General features: G+C 36.4%; 1 protein-coding gene across 1 annotated transcript in view; it reads right to left on the reverse strand.

Annotated features, from left to right (window-relative positions):
* LOC123564512 (probable helicase with zinc finger domain) overlaps positions 1-20637 on the reverse strand; it is a 43797-nt gene extending 23160 nt beyond the window's left edge. Inside the window, exons 1-11 of the mRNA XM_053527091.1 lie at positions 20594-20637; positions 17180-17359; positions 16632-16668; positions 15294-15415; positions 11416-11478; positions 9691-9835; positions 8724-8904; positions 7198-7396; positions 5356-5463; positions 4817-4996; positions 435-634 (exon numbers count right to left, since the gene is read on the reverse strand). Coding sequence (XP_053383066.1) covers positions 435-634; positions 4817-4996; positions 5356-5463; positions 7198-7396; positions 8724-8904; positions 9691-9835; positions 11416-11478; positions 15294-15415; positions 16632-16668; positions 17180-17329 — 1385 coding nt within the window. The 5' untranslated portion in view covers positions 17330-17359; positions 20594-20637. The remainder of the gene's footprint in view (positions 1-434; positions 635-4816; positions 4997-5355; positions 5464-7197; positions 7397-8723; positions 8905-9690; positions 9836-11415; positions 11479-15293; positions 15416-16631; positions 16669-17179; positions 17360-20593) is intronic.
* Positions 20638-26240: the final 5603 nt, after the last annotated feature.

Raw genomic sequence — 26240 nt, forward strand, 5'->3', positions numbered from 1 at the left:
TACATGATACTGTTAACCCTATCGCTACATGATACTGCAATCCATATCATTACAAGATACTGCAAACCATATATCTTAAAATTCATGGATGTTTTCCTTGCAAGTCTAATCTAATTATATAGAACACTACTGGAAACTTGATTGGCTTGAAATACTGATGGCTTGAACAAATTCTGACTTGCTCTGCAGGTCTGAGTAAATGAGTTGTCTACCTTGTTGTTTTTGCCAGGTCAGTAGTGTTATTGTCAATATGGTTTATCTCTATATCAATATCTTTTGTTTTCAAATGTAAACAGATCACTTGGTATACTTATCATTGGTAACTTACCCAATAATAGGACTGACTAATTACTTGCCATTGCCCATTTAAAGTACTTTGTATAATACATGCTCATTTAAAAATAAGACTATAACATATAATGCAAAACTCTTACTTCTGTTTATATTCTACTATTTGAACTTGATCAGCCAGCCAGCGTCCCTGTTGACTAAGTCGGATTTCTGACAAAACTTTTTCTGTATCTGTAACAGGAGCCGATTCAACATGCATATCTCTACTCAACACTGGCTCAGATCCAAAATCAAACACCAGGGTCTCACGAAATGTACCATATATATCTGTTTTAAACACTACCTGTAAACACAAACATAAAACGTATGAATGGAAAAATGTCTACTAAACTGTTAACTTCTGTATGTGATGACAGATGTTAAAAGACAAATTCACCAACTACCTATTCTCTGACATATCTGTATCCATGTGCATCCTTTGAATTTACTGTAATGCCAAGTAACAAATTAAGTGACTCTGATTTACAATAGTATGTCAATGTTAAAGCCCCAACTTTTACTGCCCTGGTAGTAAATTTTGTAGGAGGAGCCTATCAAATAGCAACGCTACACTGGGATGTCAATTAACTAAAAATAGCTTGCTTATCAATGATTCACCAACAGATGTAAACAATTGCCATGCTGTAGCAGACGAAATCAAAATATGAACTTACATTTAAAGGTCATAATTTTATTATGTTCTATTAATCCACATTACCCAGATTTCTTCTTTGAAATTATTTGTTTTTCTTTTTTTAATTGGTACACTGTATGTTCTTTCTGGATTTCTTTTGTAACTGACAACCTTTTCAGAAGTAGAACCTCTGTTTACATTCTTATTCCAGTCTAGCAATGCCAAATTAATCCTCATTTTATATGTACTTGATCCAAATGATATCCTTTTGTCCACATATTGTAACAGTGCATTATGGAATGATTCCACGTAATGTGTATCCATGCAAAATTTGTATTTTTCAGCATTTTTATAGACTTGCAGTCCTTTTAGAAAGTCTGTCAGGATTTTTTCAGATGTTTCACTTTTGATCAAATATTTGGAACATTCATAATTTTGGTCAGTCTTACACCTCGATGTATGAAGACAGTTTTCGTGATCGCCCTTATAGTGATCTATCAAATTCAAAAGATTTTTTCTTAAAATATCCGCATTATTTTGACAATTTTTCATTGAATGATATACATGAGTTCTAATAGAAGCAGCTTTATCCGAGAGTTCTTCATGCCAAATTTTTCCGTGGGTTGCTTTTTGACCGGATGTTATTTTTTTTGCAGCTTTTGCAATTGACTTTGTCATGTGCCATAAATCAAGGGCATTTTCAGTTGGGCTCCTTTCCTGTTGAATGTACTTATTTATTTGATTATTGTTATCATGTGCGTGAATACTGACAGGGCAAGATTGTTCATCCAAATTTTGATAAATTCTTTTAACTCCAATAAGCTTGTGTCTTTGAGAGCATGGGTCATCATCCTTTTTTGACACAGTTTGTATGTCCAAAACTTTGCTTGTTGTCTGTCCTAGGCACACTATATCACTAAATGCAGCATTTTTACGCCAACAATGGCGTGCGTCAGTAAGTATATTTATTCCAGTAATACTTTCGTCATCTGGCAACATAGCAGCTGTTGATGCAATTTCTTGTTGTAACGCGTTTTCCTTAGATTTTTTGGTTTCTTGTGAAACAACTTCTTCATAAGATTTTTGGAATTCTTTCAGGTATTTTTCTCCCATGTCTCCAATATTTGATGCCTTGCAAAATTTGCCAAATTGATTTGGTAATATACCAGATGAAAAGTATCCATGAGCAATTCTGGCATTCACTAGGAATTTGCCATTTTTCATGTGTGGTGAAAATGTCCATGAAAATGAATGCTGAGAATCATCACATTCCATATCCATTGACATGACATGCCGAAGCACTGTAGTCCCTGTAACTTGTAAACTTTGAGGACACCTTGACGAGTGTGACTCAACTTGGAAGATTAGTGTCCGTAAAGAAGTCGTACTTCCAACATACAGCTAATCAGTTTTGGCGTCTTCTTTCTGTATTTCTTGGTACATGTATATAGAACCCTCAACATCTGTGGGATTTTGATTTCTATCTCTTTCACTCGGAATGTTTTGGTTTATGAAATAATCAAACACTCTGTGTAATAATTCAAATGTAGACACAACATTTAATTTTCCTTCACCAAGAAATATTTTCAGTTTATCCATTTTGTTCAGTAATTCAATTTTGTCATTTTCCTCCTTGTAGTAATTCCTAGTCTTCCTCGAAGTCTGTTTTTGGCTAATTTCTGCTTTCTGTTAGATTCTTTTCTGGCTTCTTTTGAATGGGATGGAAAGTCCTGTCGTTCTTTTCTGAGGTCATCTCGTAGTCTTTTTAATGGTGGCTGCTCATTGATAATATCCATATTTTGTACATCCATTTTATATCAGTTATGACAAAAGTAGAAAAATTGCATTCCTCACAACTTATTAGATGAAAATGAGTGAAACCTAAAATCCAGCACACTCATTTGACCTTTCTGACACTGGTCCATTATAAAGATAATGTATCAATCGATGCAGAAATTATAAACTGGAATGTAAAACAATAAGCACCCATTAACAAATGTTGCTGTGGACAAAATTATCAGAGTTTGATAAAAGTAAACACTGCAAGTGTGCATGTTTGTGAGGAAAGGATGGATTCTAATTCTGTTGCAAGTGAGAAAAAAAGATATACAATGGTCATGACAAATGAACAAATTGAAATCACGGAAGGATTTTTTAATTATAATGGATGGGACATACTTATAGAACATGATGATACATACTCTCCTAGTGTCGTTAGAAGCCAGCATGTTGATGAATCTAATAATGCAGATCCAAAACAGATGTCTGTAAATGTATGCACAACTTCGACAGAAAATGACGGTAACTGTGTTTTGCAACAAGAATCAAACGTTTGCCAACCAGCAAATCAAGAGAAATCTAACCAAGAGGATAGCCAAAGTGATCAACCCAGGGATGACATTCCATGTGTATTTTGCTTGAATTTTCCATGTGTGACTGCAAGTCCACAGTCATGGCTCAGGAATGGTCTAACAGCTCGTCCCGGGAATAATATCATCAGGAAAAGATTGTACAGAAAGTTTTGGACAATGCTAGATCGGAGAGGTTTATGGAGTAATACTGTTTATTTGGAAAGAAAAAATAGTGCTTTGACAGAAGCTCATGTTGAACTGACACAAAGGGAGTTGATGCCAGATTGTGTATTAAACCAGGTTCGGACACTGTATCCAAATCCAAAAGGAGTACCTTACATGGGACATTATTGGTGAACCACTGTATGACAGTAAAACAGTATAATTATACTCTTAAGACTTATATCTGGATTTAAAACTTTATCAAATAAACATGTAATGTAAATACACTGAGAAATAAAATATAATGATCTATTATGATATTTTATCAGTTAAATACTAATTACTTTACTTCAAAAATAAATCACAGCAAAGCTTTACATGTAACTGGTGTTGATTTCATTGATAAATAACCCTCTCTCCTGTTTCAGGATTGTTTATAAACATTACCACGTGGGAACTGTTTACATTCTTTATCTCTCCTGGGTTCATGACCCCATTAGCTCCTCCCGGCAAATTCAGATTTTTGGCAGTTGGTTTAAATTTTTTTTTGAAAGTATACTTCACAATTTTTGGTTTGTAAAAATAATTGCACCATTTGATAAAGCATGTTTCAATGTATGTTTATGCAATTTTTCATTTTTAAATTAACAGTAGTTCATTCAAAATTTTGAAAAAGGGCTCCCTGATGTGAAGCATGTATAATTTACATAGAAACCTGCCCCAGCGCCATCTTCTGGCTTTTATATGGCAGTTGGGGGTTTAAGTCAACACCTTGAACGATTTCTAAGTAAAGCTGAATTTGTTACATTGACCTTGACCTTCCAAAAACCTGTTTACAGCTCTGCAAATTGTCTCATCACTACCTACCTTTATGCTAAGTTTAAAGTCAGTATCTTAAATTGTTATTATTAAATTATGTTCCAGACATGAATAACGACAGATAGATTTGACCTCTGAGCTGTAGTTGTTACCTTGACCTTTGACCAATATACCTGTTCCATGTGCTCTGCATATTGTCCCATCACCAATAACCTATATGCAAAATATGAAGCCAACACCTTGAGTTGTTATGAAAGTATGCTCTGGACATGAAATACAAAGCAAAGATTTGACCTTTGGGCTCATTTGTGACCTTGACCCTTGACTTACAGACCTGGTTCATAGCTCTGCACATTGTCCCATTGTCACTTACCTATATGCCAAAATCAAAGTCAATACCTTGAATGGTCTTCAAGTTATTGCTAGTGACACCAAATATGACAGGACAAATGCACATGCCAGCACTTAGTATGTCCTGATTTTCCAATATAGCATAATATAAACCTTTAGTGGTACTTACTTTCACCCTGTATACATATTCCCCTGGTCTGTTTATGGTGATTTCTGGGTTTTTCCATTCCTGGCAGTGATTTTCCAGATTCTGATATTTCTGAGTTTTCTTTGGACCGACAGATATACTGGATATGTAGAAGTAATTTGACACTGCTTCATCAAGTAATACCACTCGTAATATACAAATCTACAAGATGTAATAATTCAACATTTACACAGACGTATATATTTAACATAAACACATGCATACATCTTTTATGAAGATTAACATTTTTTTCAGTTCCGTCATATGTAAGTGCATAAAAAATTATATTTCTTTGAAACTGACTTTTATCACTCCAGTTATGTACTTCAGGCTTTTAATAAAGTATTAAAATCACTAACTAAGAGTCAAAAGATACACAAGAGTGAGGTGGTCCTTGTTCAAAAGTGGTCGTAAGCACTAGTTTTAACTGTAACACTATCAGTCTAAAATGTAAGTTGTATATGTTGTGTATGTAATATAATACTTCTGCATATTTGAAATGAAAACAGGAAATGCCTTACTTTACTGGTAATGGTGAATGTCCACGCATGTGTGCACTTCTTGGAGATCATGTTAACCTTGAGATCAGAGTTTACTATCACCTTCGCATAATCTACACTAGCAACCATCTGTAATAAGGTAAATGTGAGATCAGAACTGCATAAGCTAGACTGGCAATCAACTGTCATAAGATGAGCTAAAAAGATGCACATAATATTGCCTCTATCTATGACAAAATATCTTGTACTTGTTTTAGTTATGAAAGAATCCACCATTTGTGACTGACGATTGAACAAAGGATGAACAACTGGAGAAAATAAACTCCACATTGTCTTTTACCTATTTACCAAACTTCATGAAAAAACCTCCTTCACTGTTAAAGTTGCCGCAGAATCTACTTTTCTGTATATTTTTACTATTTGTATCCAGAGTAACCATATTTGTTACCAAGCAACAAAGTAAAAGAATGTGCATATTCTCCATACAGCATGAAATGCTGAAAGAGGACTAACAAGAGCACCGCCTACTAGTGCCATCGCTCGTCTGCAAGTGCTGGACAGTATGTAAGAAAAGAGTTATACTTCAGAATTTTTAAGTACAAAAAGGGCCATTATTCTGACAAAATGCAGGTTAGAGTTATGGTTCTTGGCCTACATAGTCATCTAATGATGATAATCAAGTGTGTAAAGTTTCAAAGCTGCAGCTCTTATAGTGTTTGAGAAAAGGTGGACCTAAACAAAAAATTTAACCAAGAAACTCAATTTTTTTAAGTAAGAAAAGGGCCATAATTCTAACAAAATGCATATCAGAGTTATGGTTCTGCGTCTACACAGTCACCTATCAATGATAAACAAGTGTGCAGTTTCAAAGCTGTAGCTCATATAGTTTTTGTGAAAAGGTAGACTTAAACAAAAATTTTAACCAAGAAATTCAAATTTTCTAAGTATAAAAGGGCCATAATTTTGACAAAATGCAAATCAGATTTATGGTTCTTGGCCCACACAGTCCCCTATCTATGATAAACAAGTATGCAAAGTTTCAAAGCTGTAGCTCTTACAGTTTTTGAGAAAAGGTGGACATAAACAAAACATTTAACAAATGCTGACGCCATAGATCAAGTGACAACAATACCTCATAGATATTTTTCAAAAATCAAAAGAGCTAATAAAAGTTTAAAATGGTAAACCTTTTTCAAAACTGAAGAACAGCAAGTACGACATGAAATGCATTTCTGCACATAATAGGAAAAAACAACAAAACTCACAATAAACAAAGATCAGATAATATAATAAGAGTAATACCTGATGAACACCTACAGAAATATCTCCATTTAAACCACATATAAAATTTTCTATCAAATGCATTTCTTAAACTTCTATTTTTCCATTAAATTCATCATCAGCTAACATAAGAACATAAGAACAACAATGTCAGTCAACAAACTGTGACAATAATTACATGATGAGATGCATGTACTTATTCCCCTAACATCTACACAAGGGAAGTAATAAGTACTTTCACAATAAACAAAGTATGGACACTGCTTTCTTCCCTTTAAGTGTGATTCCTACCACCTTCAATCAAATAAAGATGTAGATTTTTCGAAAAATCATCTACGATTGTCATATCTAAGATTGTTTCTTGTAACAAAATCAATAACTGGCAGCCCGAAGTGGCTAACTCCTTCATCTAGAAAGAGAACTGCAAGATAATGCTTCACTAAAGCTTTCCAGATATTTTTGCTGTTATCTTCATACAATATTGTGCCCATGTGACAGTCCCAATTTTGACATCAGGTACTTACCTTTGACAAACTTGATAGGTCACCATTTGTGAATTTGCAAATAAACAAACTCACTTACCACAGACTTGGGATACTCTGCTGTCATGAGTTTCTCCATGAGCTGTTCTGGGTATGTGTTACCATGGAGATGTTTATCTTTTGCCATCTGTAGTTGCTGCCGTTTGAACTTGAACCTTTCTCGCCACTCCTCCAGCTCCTCTGCAGAGTGGGCCTCAATACACTTGTCAGCATAAGGACAACGTCCACTTGCAGTGTACCTATATTGTAAAACAGGATTGTATGTTCAATAATAATTTGTTTGTTTGGTGTTTAACGCCATTTTCAACAGTACTTCAGTTATGTAATGACGGGCAGTTAACCTAACCAGTGTTCCTGGATTCTGTACCAGTACAAACCTGTTCTCCACAAGTAACTGCCAACTTCCCCACATGAATCAGAGGTGAAGGACGAATGATTTCAGACACAAGGTCTTCTATCAAATCATCATGGAAAACATACGCCTCGCCTGGGGATTGAACTCGTGACCCTGCGATCTGTAGATCTGCGCTCTCCTAACTGAGCTAAGCGGGCGGGCTGTTCAATAATGAACACAGATAAATAAAAAATCCAGGCCTTGATTTTATTGATGTATAAGCTAAAGAGTTGTCTTTAAAAAAACATATATTATATATGTTGGAGTTTACTTTACACAGTAGGAGAATATAAAGTAAGGTATTGATACATGAATTCAGCTGCAATAGACCTTAATATTAGATACATAAAAGGCATAAAAACAATTGTTTCTCAGCTCATTTCAAGATGGATTTTCTGTACATTGGGTGTATCTATACATCTAGCAAACAGAAGTAGACCTGACTACAATAAAATCTAACTGCAAATTATAAGTTAAACAATTACTTATGAATATTACTTCCCTCAATTAATAAAGGAAACAAAATAAATATTAACTATTAAATTTTCTTCCTTAATCACTACATAGTAAAACCAAGTTATTAACTGTTATAGGAAATATTTGCATATATAAAGATCAATTTCTATTTCCTGATATTTTGCCTTCTACGCTTCATGTGGAAGCTCAGAAAGTAGCAGTAAATGCAGTTATAACGAACTTCAGAAGTGTTTTTTGACCATTTCGTGTGAATCTTTTCTTTTAGTAGATCAAAATAAACAATTTTTTATACACATGCAACTACAATTAGCATTGAGTGTTCTAATTCACAAAATGGACTTTAATACAAATCATGTACCAAAATGTAAACCAAATAGGAGATAATTATTTTAAAAACATACTGATTTGTTATGTTGTACAATTATGTATTGCTCCAAAGACAGTCCTAATTGGATAAATTTTCTCTAATAGCAATTGGGCTATAAACTAAATACATGTATATACATTTTCAGAATATAATTAATACTTGTATAGAAGATGATCCAAGTTAGTCTCTAGCTGGTTTTATTACCAACAGAATGTATAGTCGAGTGAACTTCCGTAACCTTGCTTAACATGCGTAACTATGATTTTTCTATCACTTTTTTTTATAATTCTGAGAAGTTCTTGAGATAAAAAAAATTTGTCAAAATTACCTTTGACATAATGTATAATCATCTGCGACAAGGCCTCGAGGAGGTGGCCGGTATTTCCAACTGTGTCCCTCGTCTGAGGTTATGTTCTTCTTGTGTTCATCACTACGGCAATGAGTGTCAAGGTCACTCTTTGTATCAAAGGTCATGTTACAAAATGAGCAGGACAGGTCAATGGATTGAGCTGCAGATGTACAATAACATGACTATTAACAACAGATTAATTTTACGCTATAAATATATTCATTGAACCTAGCACAGCAAGTTCATTTCACTGTGTTGAATATTTATGAATAGTCTGAAAGCATTCAGTACAACTGTTCCCGAGAAGTCTGCTTAGATGCAAAACTTTCAAATTCTAAATGAAAAGTGGGGACAATTTTGCTAAACTGTTAGCAAGAGTTATGAAAACTGGGATGTAAGGTTATCTCATGCTGTCACTAATCTGTATATGAGCTTCGCCATGAGAAAACCAACATAGTGGGTTTGCGACCAGCATGGATCCAGACCAGCCTGCGCATCCGCGCAGTCTGGTCAGGATCCATGCTGTTCGCTAACAGTTTCTCTATTTCCAATAGGCTTTGAAAGCGAACAGCATGGATCCTGACCAGACTGCGCGGATGCGCAGGCTGGTCTGGATCCATGCTGGTCGCAAACCCACTATGTTGGTTTTCTCATGGCACGGCTCATATAATTTAAAAACATTTGGTCAAATAGTATCTGCATAAATGCAGCTTTTACAAAAATTTCTGTTTTAAAGGTATAATTTTAACAAATTAGAAGTTTAGCTACTTCAACTGTCCTGTGATGTCATGATGGAACTATTAAAAAGTTTGTGGAAACAGGACTTGTTCTGGCTCTACTCAACATTCTCATGCAAGTTTAGACAAGAAGTGAAGCATCCTGCCCCTGGACCTTGCTGACTATTTAACTTGACACAGTAAAGCAGTTTTGATATAATGCAGCCTACCTGGTTTTGCTGAGTTATTAGCATTAGGCGGGGCATACACTTGTTGTGTAACTGTTTGATGAGCTGATGGTTGAGCCAAGGTTGAAGTGTCGAGCATGTCTGTTTTCTGTACAGGTATAGCTGGGGGCAGTTCTTCATCCGAGTCCTACAAAACAACCATTCCATGCACTGTAGACATAACAATGGCAGTAAAAGGAAGAGAAGTTTATACAAAAACACAAAACTTCTTACAACTATCAAACATTTGAAAACCTAATTAAACTACACAGTACTGTCTATCAGAACATCCCAAACCCCTGCACTTATCCCTCTGCACGGAACAGAACCACATTTATTGTTTACAACAGTCTTCATCAAAAGTTTTATGTACTATAAAGTTACTGCAAGATCCAGCTTTTGCAACAGACAGATTTAAAGGAACAGACTGAGAAAATAAAATTATGTGTGAATTCTCAATATTGCATTCTATGTATGTACCAGTATAACAAAGTAATCAAGTGCAGTCTATTTTTGGCTATCATGGAAAACAAAAGAAATTTTCAGAAATAAACATTGCAATGAAGATGGCAGTCACAGGCATCAGGATAATTACCGCAATCTTCAATAAAGAATGTTTTGTGAAAAGTTCAAGAATTATACCAAAAAAATTATTTCATTGCAACAAAAATGTGAGTCATCTCAATAAGTTATCTAGTTATCTTAGGCCAGAAATATGCCACTATTACAAGTATGCCTTATAATACTTTTCAAGCAAGAGGACCATTGGAATGATTCTACAGACCAAGTTTGATGAAGGTCCATGAAATGATTCAAGGGAAAAGGTTGTTTAAAGAATTTTCTGGTTTTAGCACTCCCATTTGAACAAATTTGATTTAGGAGAGGACCTTACAATGATGCTACAGACCAGGTTTGATGAGACTCCGTCAAGGAGTTTATTAGAATTTGTTTAAAGATTTTTCTATTTTTAGCTGCAATGTACATAAAAGGGAGCAAGTATCACATCTGAAAATAATTAAAAGAGGACCAGAGGACCTTAGAATGATGCTATAGACCAAGTTTGATGAAGACCTACCAAGCAGTTTATGACAAGTTGTTTTGAAATTTTGAAAGTTTACTTCTAGTGAAGCCAAGTGACTTTACCGTGATTCTACAGACAAAGTTTGATGAAGCTCCATCAGGCATGAAGAGAAGTTTTCTAAAGGTTATTTTCCGTTTTAAGCTCCACCTGCCCATAAAAGCTGCCTAGTGCCCCAATCTAAACGAATTTGTGAGAGGACTTGAAAATGATGTGACAGACCAAGTCTGATGAAAATTTCTCACGCGGTTAATGAGAAGTCATTTAAAGATTTTTTCTATTTTCAACTCTCACAGTCCCTAATAGAGGAAAGTTGAGAGAAAACCTTATAGTGATTCTACAGACAAAATTTGATGAAGTTCTATCAAGGAGCTCATCAGAAGAAGTTTTTTAAAGGTTTTTCTATTTTCAAATTTATTTGCCCCTAGAAAGGGACAAGTGCCACCCATTTAAACGAATTTGAAAGAGGACCTTGCCAGGATACTAAAGACCAAAACCAATTTTGGTGTTATTCTGACCAGAACTTTCAGAAGAAAAGATGCTCTTTTTAAAAAGTAAAAATATTGACAGAGAAGCTGGATGCCAGACCATCTACCTATACCAATAGCTCACTTGGAATTTTTAGCCATTAATATTAAGTAATTACAAACCTGGTCCTTCAGTGCATCTAGAACAATCTTCAATCTCTTTAGCTCTTTTATTGCTATTGGGTGCTGTCAATGTAATAAATACTTCATTAATAAACTACAATACATTTGTACTTGGTTACTCACAATTTTATAACTACATGTATTTGGTAACATATGTGATTACTGACATTTATCTTGTTACAAACGTAACATTTTGTATATTTAGCTACATTTTGTATATAAACAAGAGGACCATGATGGTCCTGAATCGCTCACCTGTTCCCACCTGACCCAGTTTTGAGTATGACATCGTTTCTTCTATTATTTGACATAGTCACCTAGTTTTTGAGCTCATGTGACCCAGTTTTGAAACCGACCTAGATATCATCAAGATAAAAATTCTGACCAATTTTCATGAAGATCCATTGAAAAATATGGCCTCTAGAGAGGTCACAAGGTTTTTCTATTATCTGACCTATTGACCTAGTTTTCGAAGGTAAGTGACTCTGTTTTGAACTTGACCTAGATATCATCAAGGTGAACATTCTCACTAATTTTCATGAAGATCTCATGAAAAATATGGCCTCTAGAGAGGTCACAAGGTTTTTCTATTTTTATACCTACTGGCCTAGTTTTTGACCACACGTGACCCAGTTTCGAAAATGACCTAGATATCATCAAGGTGAACATTCAGATCAATTTACATGAAGATCCATTGAAAAATATGGCCTCTAGAGAGGTCAAAAGATTTTTCTAATTTTAGACCTACTGAACTAGTTTTTGACCGCAGTTGACCCAGTTTCAAACTTGACCTAGATATCATCAAGATGAACATTCAGACCAAATTTCATACAGATCCCATGAAAAGTATGGCTTCTAGAGAGGTCACAAGGTTTTTTTTTATTATTTGACCTACTGAACTAGTGTTTGATGTCACGTGACCCAGTTTCAAACTTGACCTAGATATCATCAAGGTGAACATTCTGACCAATTTTCATGAAGATTCATTCAAGGGTATGGCCTCTAGAGAGGTCACAAGATTTTTCTATTTTAAGACCTACTGATCTAGTTTTTGACCGCAGTTGACCCAGTTTCAAACTTGACCTATATATCATCGAGATAAACATTCAGACCAACTTTCATACAGATCCCAAGAAAAATATGGCCTCTAGAGAGGTCACAAGGTTTTTCTATTATTTGACCTACTGACCTTTTTTTTGAAGGCATGTGACCCAGTTTCGAACTTGACCTAGATATCATCAAGATGAACATTCTGATTAATTTTTATGAAGATCCATTCACAAGTATGGCCTCTAGAGAGGTCACAAGGTTTTTCTATTTTTAAACCTAATGACCTAGTTTTTGACCGCACGTAACCCAGTTTCAAACCTGACCTAGATATCATGAAGATGAACATTCAGACCAACTTACATACAGATCCCATGAAAAATATGGCCTTTAGAGAGGTCACAAGGTTTTTTCTATTATTTGACCTACTGACCTAGTTTTTGAAGGCACGTGACCCAGTTTCGAACTTGACCTAGATATCATGAAGGTGAACATTCTGACCAATTTTCATGAAGATCTTTTGAAAATATGGCCTCTAGAGAGGTCACAATGTTTTTCTATTTTTAGACCTACTGACCTAGTTTTTGACCGCACGTGACCCAGTTTCAAACTTGACCTAGATATCATCAAGGTGAACATTCTGACCAATTTTCATAAAGACCCCATGAAAAATGTGACCTCTAGAATGGTCACAAGCAAAAGTTTACGTATGGACGGACGGACGATGCACGATCACAAAAGCTCACCTTGTCACTTTGTGACAGGTGAGCTAAAAAGGTGATTTTTTCAAAATGCCTAAATAATTTTAGATATATAACATTCTATTACTCAAACCAGAAAGTGTATTCAAATGTATCTACAATCTATATTTAGGAATAGAGCAACAGATAAAGTACATGGTCAATTACTTTTGAAAAATTCCCAACTGAAATAATTATAATACATATAACAAGAGGACCATGATGGTCCTGAATCGCTCACCTAGCCCCACATGAACTGAGTATGACGTCGTTTTTTTCTATTATTTGACACAGTGACCTAGTTTTTGAGCTCATGTGACCTACTTCTGAACTTGACCTAGATATCATCAAGATAAAAATTCTGACAACTTTTCAAGAAGATCCATTGAAAGATATGGCCTCTAGAGAGGTCAAAAGGTCTTTCTATGTTGAGACCTAGTGACCTAGTTTTTGACTGCAGTTGACCAGGGTTTCAAACTTGACCTAGATATCATCAAGATGAACATTCAGACCAACTTTCATGCAGGTCCCATGAAAACTATGGCCTCTAGAGTGGTCACAAGGTTTTTCTATTTTCTGACCTACTGACCTAGTTTTTGACCGCATGCAACCCAGTTTAAAACATGACCTAGATATTATCAAGACGAACATTCTGACCAATTTTCATGCAGATCCCATGAAAAATATGGCCTCTACAGAGGTCACAAGGTTTTTCTTTTATTTGACTTACTGACCTAGTTTTTGACTGCACGTGACCCAGTTTCGAACTTGACCTACATATCATCAAGGTGAACATTCTGACCAATTTTCATACAGATCCCTTGAAAAATATGACCTCCAGGGAGGTCACAAGAATTTTCTATTTTTAGATCTACTGACCTAATTTTGGAATGCAGTTGACCCAGTTTCCATCTTGACCTAGATATCATCAAGATTAACAATCTGACCAACTTTCATGCAGATCCCATGAAAACTATGGCCTCTAGAGTGGTCACAAGGTTTTTCTATTATTTGACCTACTGACCTAGTTTTGGATCGAACGTGACCCAGTTTCGAACTTGACCTAAATATCATCAAGATGAACATTCTGACCAATCTTCATGTAGATCCCATGAAAAATATGACCTCTAGAGAGGTAACTAGGATTTTCTATTATTTGACCTACTGACCTAGTTTTTGACTGTAGTTGACCTGGTTTCAAACTTGACCTAGATATCATCAAGATGAACATTCTGATCAATTTTCATGCAGATCCAATGAAAAATACGGCCTCTACAGAGGTCACAAGGTTTTTCTATTATTTGACCTACTGACCTAGTTTTGAAACGGACGTGACCCAGTTTCGAACTTCGAACATTCTGACCAATTTTCATGCAGATCCCATGAAAAGTATGACCTCCAGAGAGGTCACAAAGATTTTCTTTTATTTGACCTACTGACCTAGTTTTTTAAGGCATGTGACCCAGTTTCGAACTTGTCCTAGATATCACCAAAGTGAACATTCAGACCAACTTTCATTAAGATCCCATGAAAAATGTGTCCTCTAGAGTGGTCACAAGCAAAAGTTTATGCACGCACGCACGGACGGACGGACAGACAACGGACGCTGCGCAATCACAAAAGCTCACCTTGTCACTTTGTGACAGGTGAGCTAAAAACACAAATTAAATTCAAATACCCAGTTTTTGATTATATATCTGTTTGTCTGTATATTTCTGCTAATCAGGCCACAAGAATCAATACCCCATAATTGGTTAACATTATATCAAATATCCCAAACAAAGTGTTATAATTATATAAACACTCATGCATCTTGATTTTTAATATATGACCAACAGCTCAAATGTCATCAAAGACACCTGAAAAAACTGCTTCATTTTCAGCTTTTGCTCACACAGATAGCTATAAAGCATATCAATAATTTACTACAGGCAGAAAAATGTTTTCCTAATTTATATACAAAGTCCTCCAATTTACTATGTAAGTCAGCAAAATGTGAAATACCGTTACGGATACATCATCAAATACAACAAGAGAATAACTTTAGAAAACAGTACCAGAGCATAGCTTTACTATCGGCACATTACTCACCCTGGGCTCCCTCTGTAACCAGATAAGTGCCTCACTGTAAGCATCTTCGAAGTTACCCTGATGACACAGAATCTTAATCTTTTTCTCTAGAAGCTTTTCATTATTACCACACTGAGTCAGACCTGGAGAAAATTGAGAACATTTATCAAAAACACAATAACTGACACATCATTTAAAATATTGTTTTTATCACATTTCAAATAATTATGTTTCATCACCAATGATGATGTGGTAATCAATATGACAGTAGTAACATTCTGACCCTTCTGAAAATCACAAATCAAAATCCACAAGATAACTGGTCCCTTACATGTAAAACCCCATCTGGGAACAACCAGTACATTATGTCAAAACTTTCAAGGAAAAAGGAAGACTTAATATTAAATTTAAACAGGCACAAAAAATAATGCATTACAATCATGATTATCTAATCATTACTTGGTATTAATAATTCATTCTCTGGCCTAGAGCATTAAATATTTACATCATAATGTCGGAGTAGGGACAGCACCTGTGTCAAATGAATGTAGAAATTTACACACCTCTGCATAAATTAACAATAAATAACTTACATGTAAATGGCTACATATGTATAGGAAAGAACCTATTGTCATTTCAGTAACAAAGGTATAAATTAGTTTCACATCATTTTGTTCTTGATATGCAATTGTTGTAACAAGAGGGCAATGATGGCCCTAGATTGCTCACCTAAGTTTCACAGCTTGTCTGAACAATTCTGGTAGTCATTCAAGGAAAATACCTGTGAAATTATCGGACATATGGCATATATGTTTCCTGGACAGGTGGGGGATAGGGTGGGATGATGCCAGGTTTAGGAGATGTTCTTTAAGAAATATTGGATGACAGACTGATGAAGACTGACATTCAACGATCCTAACAGCTAATCTAAACCTCAGGTGAGCTTAAAGGGAACTGAGTTTGCAGTAAACAGTTATATTAATCAGAACAAACAATATTTTGCTTTAATGATCTAAATTAAAAAATTTAGTACTAAGTATTTCATTATATTAGCTAAATTGTTTGTTTCTGTTTCAGTACCAGTGTTCAATGACATGTTGAAGTGAAAGATGAAATGACTTCAAAGACAATGCCTTTAATCAAAGAAACATGTTACCATATAAATCATGGCAAAATGATTTGTAACCATAACAACCTTTATTATCCTACCATGCTGTGCATGCCATCAGCAATTCATTCAAGTTGAGCACTTCTGAACACCTAATTATACATGAAAGGCAGAATAAATGAATAACTTTCCTGATTAAATTATATTAACCCCCACACAGAAATGGACAAACATGTATAAACAAGGCCTACCTCTATTACAGTATTCTAGAGCTTCATGAAACTTTTTCTGAAATAAACAATTATATTTTAGAATAGTTACACATTCAATGTTTGTTTAAAAAAAAAAAAAGCGGTTTCATCTGAACACCTGCACATTGAAAACTTGCTACAGAAACTGAAGTTAAATGAAACGAGCAATGTTCCAATAAACATGAAGGAAAAATTAGATGTTTCCACCAGATTCTTGATAGAACTATTTTAAAAACAAACAACAAAAGTACAAATGAACCAAATTCTGTAGTATTTCAAGTCATGTAAAAATACTCTTTTAGTCACTTACAAATGTATAAATAGATAACTTATGTATATAGATAGCTTATGACAGTATTGTATACATGTACAACATGCATAAATATCAAATTATTTTTTAGGAAATTAGCATACAGATATCACCTTGCATTTATTAATTCAATAATTGATTTCCTGCCTATAAACCACTAAACACTTCGTCTACGTGACAAAGTGTGATAATTTTCCGTCTGAAATATTCTACTTAGGCAAAGAACAAGGAAACTAACTAGTTTTATCAATTCTGTGACTGCAGCTATTGTTGTGTTGACTGTCATTTCATTTGCACGTGCCCTTTGACTTGCACCATGACCCTGATGTCGTGAACTCTGACCCTGGGTTTGAGGTGGTGCCTCCTCCTCTGCCTCGTTATCCATCATCTAATCTTGTGTGAGGCATCGAGATACTTACTAAAATTGAAAAAAAAATCTCTTTTATATCCGAGCAATAGCTAGAAATAACGAGGTCTTATTTCTTCTAGCAACCAGTCATGAGACATTTGTTTTCTGTCACTGTTTTAATGCACTGTTTGCCTAAATAGATTTGAAATACATTTCAAGAAAGAACAAAAATTTTTACTTAAAATATTTTATTTCAAAAATTGTTATAAAGTAATACAATGTATACCTAAACAGAATGATGATGACTTTTTTTATAGAAATAATGAATGATTATATTTTGACTAGTTTGATTTTGGTATTTGCTTAATTTTATTTTAAATATAATTATGACAATTCCATCAATGTTATTCGTCTTTCTAAAGAACTCCAATGGTGGTAAAAGGACCATAATGTTTCAAAACATCTTGTTTAACCCTGAACTTAAGTTTTAATTTGTTTGAACTTACCTTTAAATCTTTAAAAATTATCTTGATAGGATCGTTTCCACTAAAATGTTTTTAAATTTCATTTTGGCTTAATTGATGGATAATTGTTATAAAACTTCCAGAATATCTTACAGTTTATATCATAAAAGTAATATTTCCCTGAGTGTAAGAAATTCAAGCTTTTGAAAAAAACAAAAACACTTCTTTCACAGGCCCCAATCTGAAGATCCCACTTTGATTCATAAAGCATCTTAAGTATAAGTATAAGAAATTGATTATTTACTTAAGTATTACTTAGGTTAGAAATTTATTTTACTTAAGTATATTTGTTATTCATAAAACAACTTAATAAGTAATTCTTGTTTTTTATTGTGGACGAAAACATTGAAAAAACAACATTAATTTCAGACAGATACAACATGCACAATTATGTTTAAAGTGCTTTTATCTGAAAACAACACTTTAATCGTACTCACCCACACTATTTTATTTTCTGACTTAAGTAATTTCTTACGTATCTTAAGTTTTAGCTGTTTTATGACTAGAACTTAAGTTTTTACTTAGACTTAAGTTGAAATCACCACAAACTTAAGTAAAATCTTAAACTTAAGTCAAAACTTATACTTAAGATGCTTTATGAATACGGCCCCAGTTCTCAAACAGCAGACTACCTTTCTGCTGCATTATTTATGTCTTTTTTAAATGTTACAAAAATACTCCATTGGATTGTTAAGTCATTACTTAATAACTGTCAGTTATTTTCTGGCAGTATCACATATCAATTTTGACAAAAACTGACAACAGATGCAGTTTAGTTTTTAAATTTCTCGAGACAGACTGTGTATTGATTTCCCCCGCCTTTTTTCAACATGTGGCTTAACACAATGTAAACCAACACGAGGTAAAAAAGTATTTCAAACAAACATGGCCGTGGACAATTTATCAGCACTTTCCTCGAAAAAATACATAACACTTCTATAGTGACACAAAAAAAGAAAATGTTGTACTAGTACAACTGTACTACCGTCTGTTTTCATCCCGAAACTATTCGAACCTAGAAATATTAAACTCTGATGAAAAAATATTTAACTCAGAAGAAAAAATAATCTCCAACAAGATCTTGCAATAAAATATTTTGGCTCGCATTTTTCCGGTCGGTTGTGGGATAATTTATTTAGGCCTCGGCATGATCTAAACAGATAATTATCAGTTTGTTAGGTTTACAAATAATAAGATTTGCAGACTTCCGGAAAGTCGTTCGTCCCATGGACATGACTGCAAAATTTTGACGTGATCCGCCGTTTTTAACCCGGATGCAGTCCGACTGACCGGCATTTATCAAATCCCGAGAACTGCAACATCTCGGACAAAATAGCGTCAAAAAAAAATACCGATGCACAATCCAGAAATTAATGAAAATACATGCCTATCGAATGCACAGAAAGCAAAAATGAGCATGACATGAAGAGGTTCTATCTTAATATAAATGATAAATGGCGAAGATTCATGCCTAGCTTGTAAAACAGCATGTTAAACTGGTAGTTTACAGAGGTTTTTTTTTTTTTGGTTCTGCATTACGCAAGTTCATTCTAGGTCTAGTGAATTGTTTTTCGGTCCGGCTACCGGACCATCGGGGCAATTTTTCCCCACTTCCCGGAATTGTGGATTTGTACATGGAAATTTGTATATTGAACACTAAGATATTTAAGTTGTGCAGCGTGCCCGGCTGAAAGGGCAATAACCTAGAGATAATCACCGATGCTTTACTAAAAGAAGTTGTGCACGCATATTCTAAGTATCTAGCCTGCAAGTTGGATGGTTTACAAAACATATTACCAATAATTACTTCTAACCAAGTTCGATTTGTTCATTTAGTCTGTACGGAAATTAATAATGACCACTTCATTTTCAGAGATAACCTGTCCTATTGGACTACCACCTTTTAACCATTACTTGTCCGGATTTCTGTTTTACTTGTCCCAGACAATCGAACAAGCATTAATGTTAAGCCCTGAAAACATGTTGAATGTGTAACAAACCATATTTAATGATCGAAACATATGCCCAGTGTGTTTAAAGGGACTAAAAAGGTTGGCTGACATACGGCAGGGGTGGACAAGGGAAGGAATGTCCAAGTGTCTGTGGCTATACAAATCAAGGAAACAAAAGCCCAGAACGATATATTATAAGAATTTTCTTTGAAGTTTCTTATTGCACATTAACAACAAGACATATTGCATCAGGATTTCCCTAATTTATTTCAAAACAGTATACTGCTCGTCAATTTGAAGCAAATAATGAATGAAAACTATTGTTAAACAAGAACCATGTGTAAACATGCATAAAAATCAAATTTATACATATTTCAAAATAACGACAAATTAAAGAGCACTCAATAACATATTCCTGAAACTAGGACACCCTGAATAAAGGACAAAAAATCTGCAAGGTCATGATACTAAATTATCAGAACAAAGAGCAATATAACTTATATTAGAAGATTGCTTGATACATAACGAGAAAGCAGTTAATGTTTAAATTTGTCAAAGCAATATCATACAAATATAAAATCTTTTGTTTTTACATATTTTGGAAACTCCATAGGGAAATGTGAGTCATTACGCATTGTTTTGATTTTGTCAAGTGAACATCTTCAAGTTGTTTATGAACACTGACCTTGATCATTGATTTGCACGTATGTCAGCGGTTCCTTTTGATAATGCTACTTTCTTACAATAAAAATACATCTATTTTCACTTGCAAAATGTAAATGAAATGACAAACACCTAAAATTAGCACAAAATACACTAAAGTTCACCTTTTCCAACTTCCTGTGCCATGCCAGGAAAATGACGTCATAATGTTAGGAATGGTCTAATCATATTGCGGTATGATATATTTCGTTGTCGTCTCAAATGACTAATACTCTTCCCAGTCACGTATCACACTGTATCGGTTTACCATAAAGTTACAAACTGTCCCATCTACCCTATCTTTGAATAATTGCTATATATTTACCTGTTCGTACATTACTAAGAGGCTCACAGTCAGAAGAAAAAACTACCTGCCTACCTGATAAAAAGGCGTCCATTTTGTAACTACCATTCCGAATGATCCTGTTGGGACTAGAAAAGATAATAGCTAAGGGTAGATTCCCCGGAAGCACAGAACACCATATTTATGGAATAGTTACATTATCAGGTCAAATATGACTCTTAAGATATGCAGATGATCCAAGCAGTTGGGCATCACCTTCCTCGCTTGTTCTGATCCGTTAACTTGGCAGAACGGCAAAGAATTAGATGGTATTTGTTGAAGTAGGCCGGTCTTGTTGATGCAGCCTTCGTCTTACACAAATGATCTATCTTAGTTTGATCGAAAAAGGCTGCTTCAGACAAATATGTATCTTTTCTATTCACAATACACATAAATACATCAATTGGTTGGGCGAGAAGTACCTCCCATGAAAAATATTTACAAACAGACTGCATGTTTTAGAAATGATATCGTTAGTATGTTACAAATATAAATTAGATATGACTTATCTTTCACGATATTTTTTTTAGAAACATGGAGAAAAATACAGAAAAAGAGAGAAAAAAGATACAGATGCCATTTATTTGACAAAGACGCCATTTCCCCGCCCAATTGTAATTTCTGTATATGTAATTTTCAGCAGAGGTCCATTTTATTTTGATGTATATAATTAAAGTAACAGAAGAAAACAACTTAACAGTCAAGTTTACAAAAAAACTATCAAAATCTCTTATTTAATGATGAACATGTTGGAATAAGAGTTCATTCTGAAATCAGTTCAGGATAATACGTACAAGGCATTTAGTCCGAACTACAGTAGAGTATGCCAGTTCCGTGTGGGACCCATACCACCAGAACAATATCCAAAGGCTTGAAATGGTTCAACGCCGGGCTGAGAGATACGTTCTACACCGGCACGGAAGCAGGTCTAGTGTTATAGATATGTTAACACACCTTCAGTGGAAATCACTTGAAACACATCGACGCGATGAAATAAGAGTTCATTCTGAAATCAATTCAGTGTATCTTTACCAGAAAGTTATTTCTTCGTGCTGATAGGGTGGAATTGTCGAGTTTATTAACAAATTTTTACTTAGCCTTCTTTCTCTCATGAGCTTCTTCCATTCTCTCTTCCCATGACACTGTCAGTTTCAGCAGAACAATCTGTTTTTGTCGTTCTGGACAGTAGCAGAACATCTGGACGTAGAGTTGTGCTGGCGACTTCTGGTGGGAATCTCAGCTGTCTCTTCAAATCCACAAAAAGTTCCCAATCTCTTGCTGTGACCAGGAGTCTTGTCTATCTGTATTTGCTTGAAACCGATCATCCCTCCTTCACGAAGTTGATGTGCTGGCCTTGTCCGTGTGGGAAGCTTCTTCTTTCGTGCTGCATCCAGGCTGGCCGCAATCTCGCTCAGGATCTTGTCATGTCGCCATCTGTATTTTCCGTCCGTTAACGCTGCCTTGCAAGAAGACAGGATACGTTCGAGGTTTGCTGGCTTTCCACAAATCTTACAGTTAGGGTCTTCACTGAGAATCCATGTCCGCAGGTTGTTGGCAGTGCATCATACACAGACCGCAGTAGAAATCCTATCCTATACTGGTCCATCTTCATCATGTCATTCCATGACACATTCCTCGCCTGGACCCCTTCCCATTTCTGCCAACTGTCCTGCTTCTTCATAGATACTGCAGCCGCCTGTCTGGTTTCCTCCTCTGTTGACGGGACTTCATTCTGTTCCAGCTTTCTCCCCTCCGGAAGCGTTGCTGCCTTCTTATGGCTCTTGTGACACATCTCAACCCTAGCCTGCCCGAGGTAGTCATCCCCACGATGTCGCTGTGTCTGAGTCTGGCCTCTGCGTCGCTGACAGCCGTGTCTGTTCTCCACTTACGACCTGTGTTGACTTCCACCCGAGCTCCACTAGCCTTCTCATCTAAGCTGTCTCTTAGCATCATAACTTGCCTGGCCTTGGTGACCTTGAATTCCTCTGTGACCGAAGATAGTGGCAGTTGTAGCTTGCTACCTGAGCTGTAAAGGCCGATACTTGAGAAGCTTCTTAGAACTCCGAGTCATCTTCTGATGTAGCCGCTCAATGTTCTTTCCATGGCCTCGACTGTTGATATTGGGACGTCATACACCAAAAGTGGCCACAAGAGTCTTGGCAGTACTCCATGTTGATAGATCAAAGCCTTGTACTTCCCTAGCTCTTGTCAACGGTTTTCATCCAGTTTTCGCACTGCTGCCGCATCATTCTCACACACTCCTTGTCACTGAGTGAGCCCGGGAACCACTTGCCTAGGCTCTTCACTGGCTGCTCGGTCAATGTCGGAATTAGTTCTCTGTTGATCCTGAAGCGGAAATGGTCCGGGACCTTTCCTTCCTTCAAGACAAGGCTTCTAGATTTTGCCGGCTTGAACTTTATCCCTGAACATGAGAATAGCCGTCCTAGGTCTTCCAACATCCATCTCCCTCTGGAACTGACTTTGCTGTAATCGTTATGTCATCCATGAAGGCCCTTGTTGGTGGCTGGCGAATCTCTGAGATTGTGACTGGACATCGGCTTATCTTCTCAGCTGTCTTCATTAAGAGGTTCATTGTTGCGGAGAAGAGAATAACAGAGATAGTACAACCGGTCACTATCCCTATCTCGAGGCGTTGCCAGGACAATGTATAGTATGCCACTGTGAAGCGCATCTTGAAGTTATCAAAGTAGTGCCTTAACAGGTTCTGAAACTTCTCTGGAACATGGTACTTCTTCAATGTTAGGTCTGTAAGCTTGTGAGGGACAGTTCCATATGCGTTGGCTAAGTTCAGCCACAAGACCGTCAGTTCTCCTTTTGTCGCCTTGGCTTCCTTGATGAGCTGTGTTAGCACACTGGTGTGTTCAAGGCATCATAAGACCCCTGTTACTCTTCCCTTTTGCACTGAAGTGTCCATGTAGTTGTTTGCCAGCATAAATGTTGTGAGCCGCTTTGCTAGAATTGACAATAACACTTTCCCCTCAACGTGCAGAAGAGAAATTGTGCAGAACTGTTTCAGGGTCTTTGACTCTTCTTCCTTGGGTATGAAGCATCCTTCTGACAGGAGCCAGTTGTCTGGTAGCTGTCCTTTCCTCCATACCACCTTATGCAGCTTCCACAGTCTCTGTAACAGCTTCGGACAATTCTTGCAGACTTTGTATTGGATTCCATTTGGACCAGGTGCTGATGCTGATGCTGATCTCGCCTTCCTGATGATGTCCTTGACCTGCTGCAGTTTTGGCTCAGCGTCGTCGAAAGTAGTTGTGGGTGATTCTGTAGACAAAAGATTGTCGGGTCTCCCAGGCCTTGGTCTCTAATCTCGTCAGAGTGAATTTTCCTTAGGTGGTCCTCAACTTTCTGTCTTGGACATTCAAGCCTTCTGATCGCTTGTCTCCAAGGAGCTTCTTCATAAACTTGAAGGGGTTTGCTGTGAAGTTGGCCCGCTTTCTTGCCCTCTCCTTCCTGTTTTTCCTGTTGTTTTCCGCTCTTCTTAGCGTAGCGATCTGTTCTCGCAGGTGCTTTCTTAGCTCGGCCAGTGCTGGTCTCTCTTTTGGTGAAGCTGTCTTGAACTGAGCAGTGGTGCGCCTTATGTCCCCTCTTAGTCTGGCAATCTTGTTCTGGCGTCTGTTGTCTACTGGTTTTGTCCGTGGCTCTTTCTTCTCCTGAACACCAAACCTGTTTCTACCCATGTTGTACATAATGGTTGCCATTGCTGCAAGCTTGCGGTCCACCGTTCCGGCGAGTGTTCTCAAGCACCAAGTCAACCTCTTCCTGAAACATCTGCCACTCCTTCTTCTGGGAACTTGCTGGCCACTTGATTCGCTCTCTCCTGTCACAACTTGCTGTTGATCTTTCCTGAGTGCCTCCAGCTTCATGCATGCTATTCTCCACCAAAGCATCTTCAGTAACGCTATCCTGACTCTCGCTGTCAACTTCCTCTTCAAATGGAACATGGAGGTTCTGGACACGGTGGGGTGTAACCTGGTCCTGCCCCTCCTCCGTTTCACGAGGTTGCCCTGAATTGGTTGGTAGCCCATTTTTGTTTGGTGGATCTTCAGCCCCGTCTTGTTCTTCAACGTCTTTTGGTGGATCTTCAGCCCCGTCTTGTTCTTCAACGTCTTTCCGCAAACCCTAGACGAATCATTAGTCTGTCTCGTTGTCGATTAGTGATCGCGTGCGTCGTTTTCTGATGTCTGGCTCGTAGGTCGTTCATCCTCCCCAGCTCTCGCACGACCTCGGGGTGTTTTTGACGTATCTGTCCATAACAATAAGGATGAGATCCTCCTCACGGAGAGTGTACTTCGGCTTGCCAAGCCTAGGTACTCTCGGTTGCGGTCTTTCCTAGCTGTCTTCTGTCTCTGTAGTTGTCATCATTCTCTTCACAGTCGTCAACTAGTCTTTCCTAGTACCGGTAGTTACTGGGGTTTCCAGATAAATTTGTGAGCTATTGTATAATGTTCGTATGAGATTTGCATTGATAAATATATATTTAGTCGAAATTAGAATTATTATAGCATCCCTTTGTGCAACCAAGAAAGAACAGAAATAAATTAGAGACAACCAATTCCAATGCCACTTTACTTTCAAGATGACAAAATTCAGAACATGAGCCGATGGGATGTGTTCCTGTTTATTGAGGCCAAGGAAGGCGCCAGATAATTTGACAAACATTCAATGGTCTAGGACCGTTGTTTGGCTTTTATATAAACTTCCAAGAATATTTTTGTTTGTGTTTTACAAACCACGTTTTCAGTTACTACTGCGTTTAGTAGGGAATTCCCAATTTTATTTACACTGTCCTGATTTTGGAACATTGTTGGGGGTTAAGGGTGAGGTTAGGTGCGCGTCATAAACTGGTTTAAACATCCCAGTTGTGTTTCTTGCCACTGACCTTTCCATGGCGAGCCCCACATTGTTCTTTATTTGTTCATTTCGTCCTCGTTGTTTTACTTTGCCTATGTGATTTTGTGACTTTGTCTAATTATGTATATACCGCTATACATATACTTTTATGTGGCTGTGCTTTGGGGAGACTGAAGTTTTGGAATGTGGATTTTCTTAATGAACATTAAACCTTATGTTTAGCTCATTGATTTTCTAAATGAACATTAAACCTTTTGTTTTGCTCATTGCGAAGTGTTCATGTTTAGCTTTTAGGATCGTTGGATGTCCGTCGTCCACTACTTCTTAATTCAAAGAACACCTCATACCAACCACATGTAAATTTCAACCAAACTTCACAGGGCTATTCCGTTGTAGTCCACTTTCAGTTTCCTTCAAATCTAGTTCATCCATGCATAAGTCCGGTTGTCATCGCAAACTGCTCTGATACAACTTACCTGGTTTTAAAATTATTTCACTGAAACGTCTCTAGGGTGACCATTTACTAATTTCCTACAAGCATGTTAATT

The sequence above is a fragment of the Mercenaria mercenaria genome, chromosome 2, assembly GCF_021730395.1.
Source record: "Mercenaria mercenaria strain notata chromosome 2, MADL_Memer_1, whole genome shotgun sequence".
Lineage (NCBI taxonomy): Eukaryota > Metazoa > Mollusca > Bivalvia > Venerida > Veneridae > Mercenaria > Mercenaria mercenaria.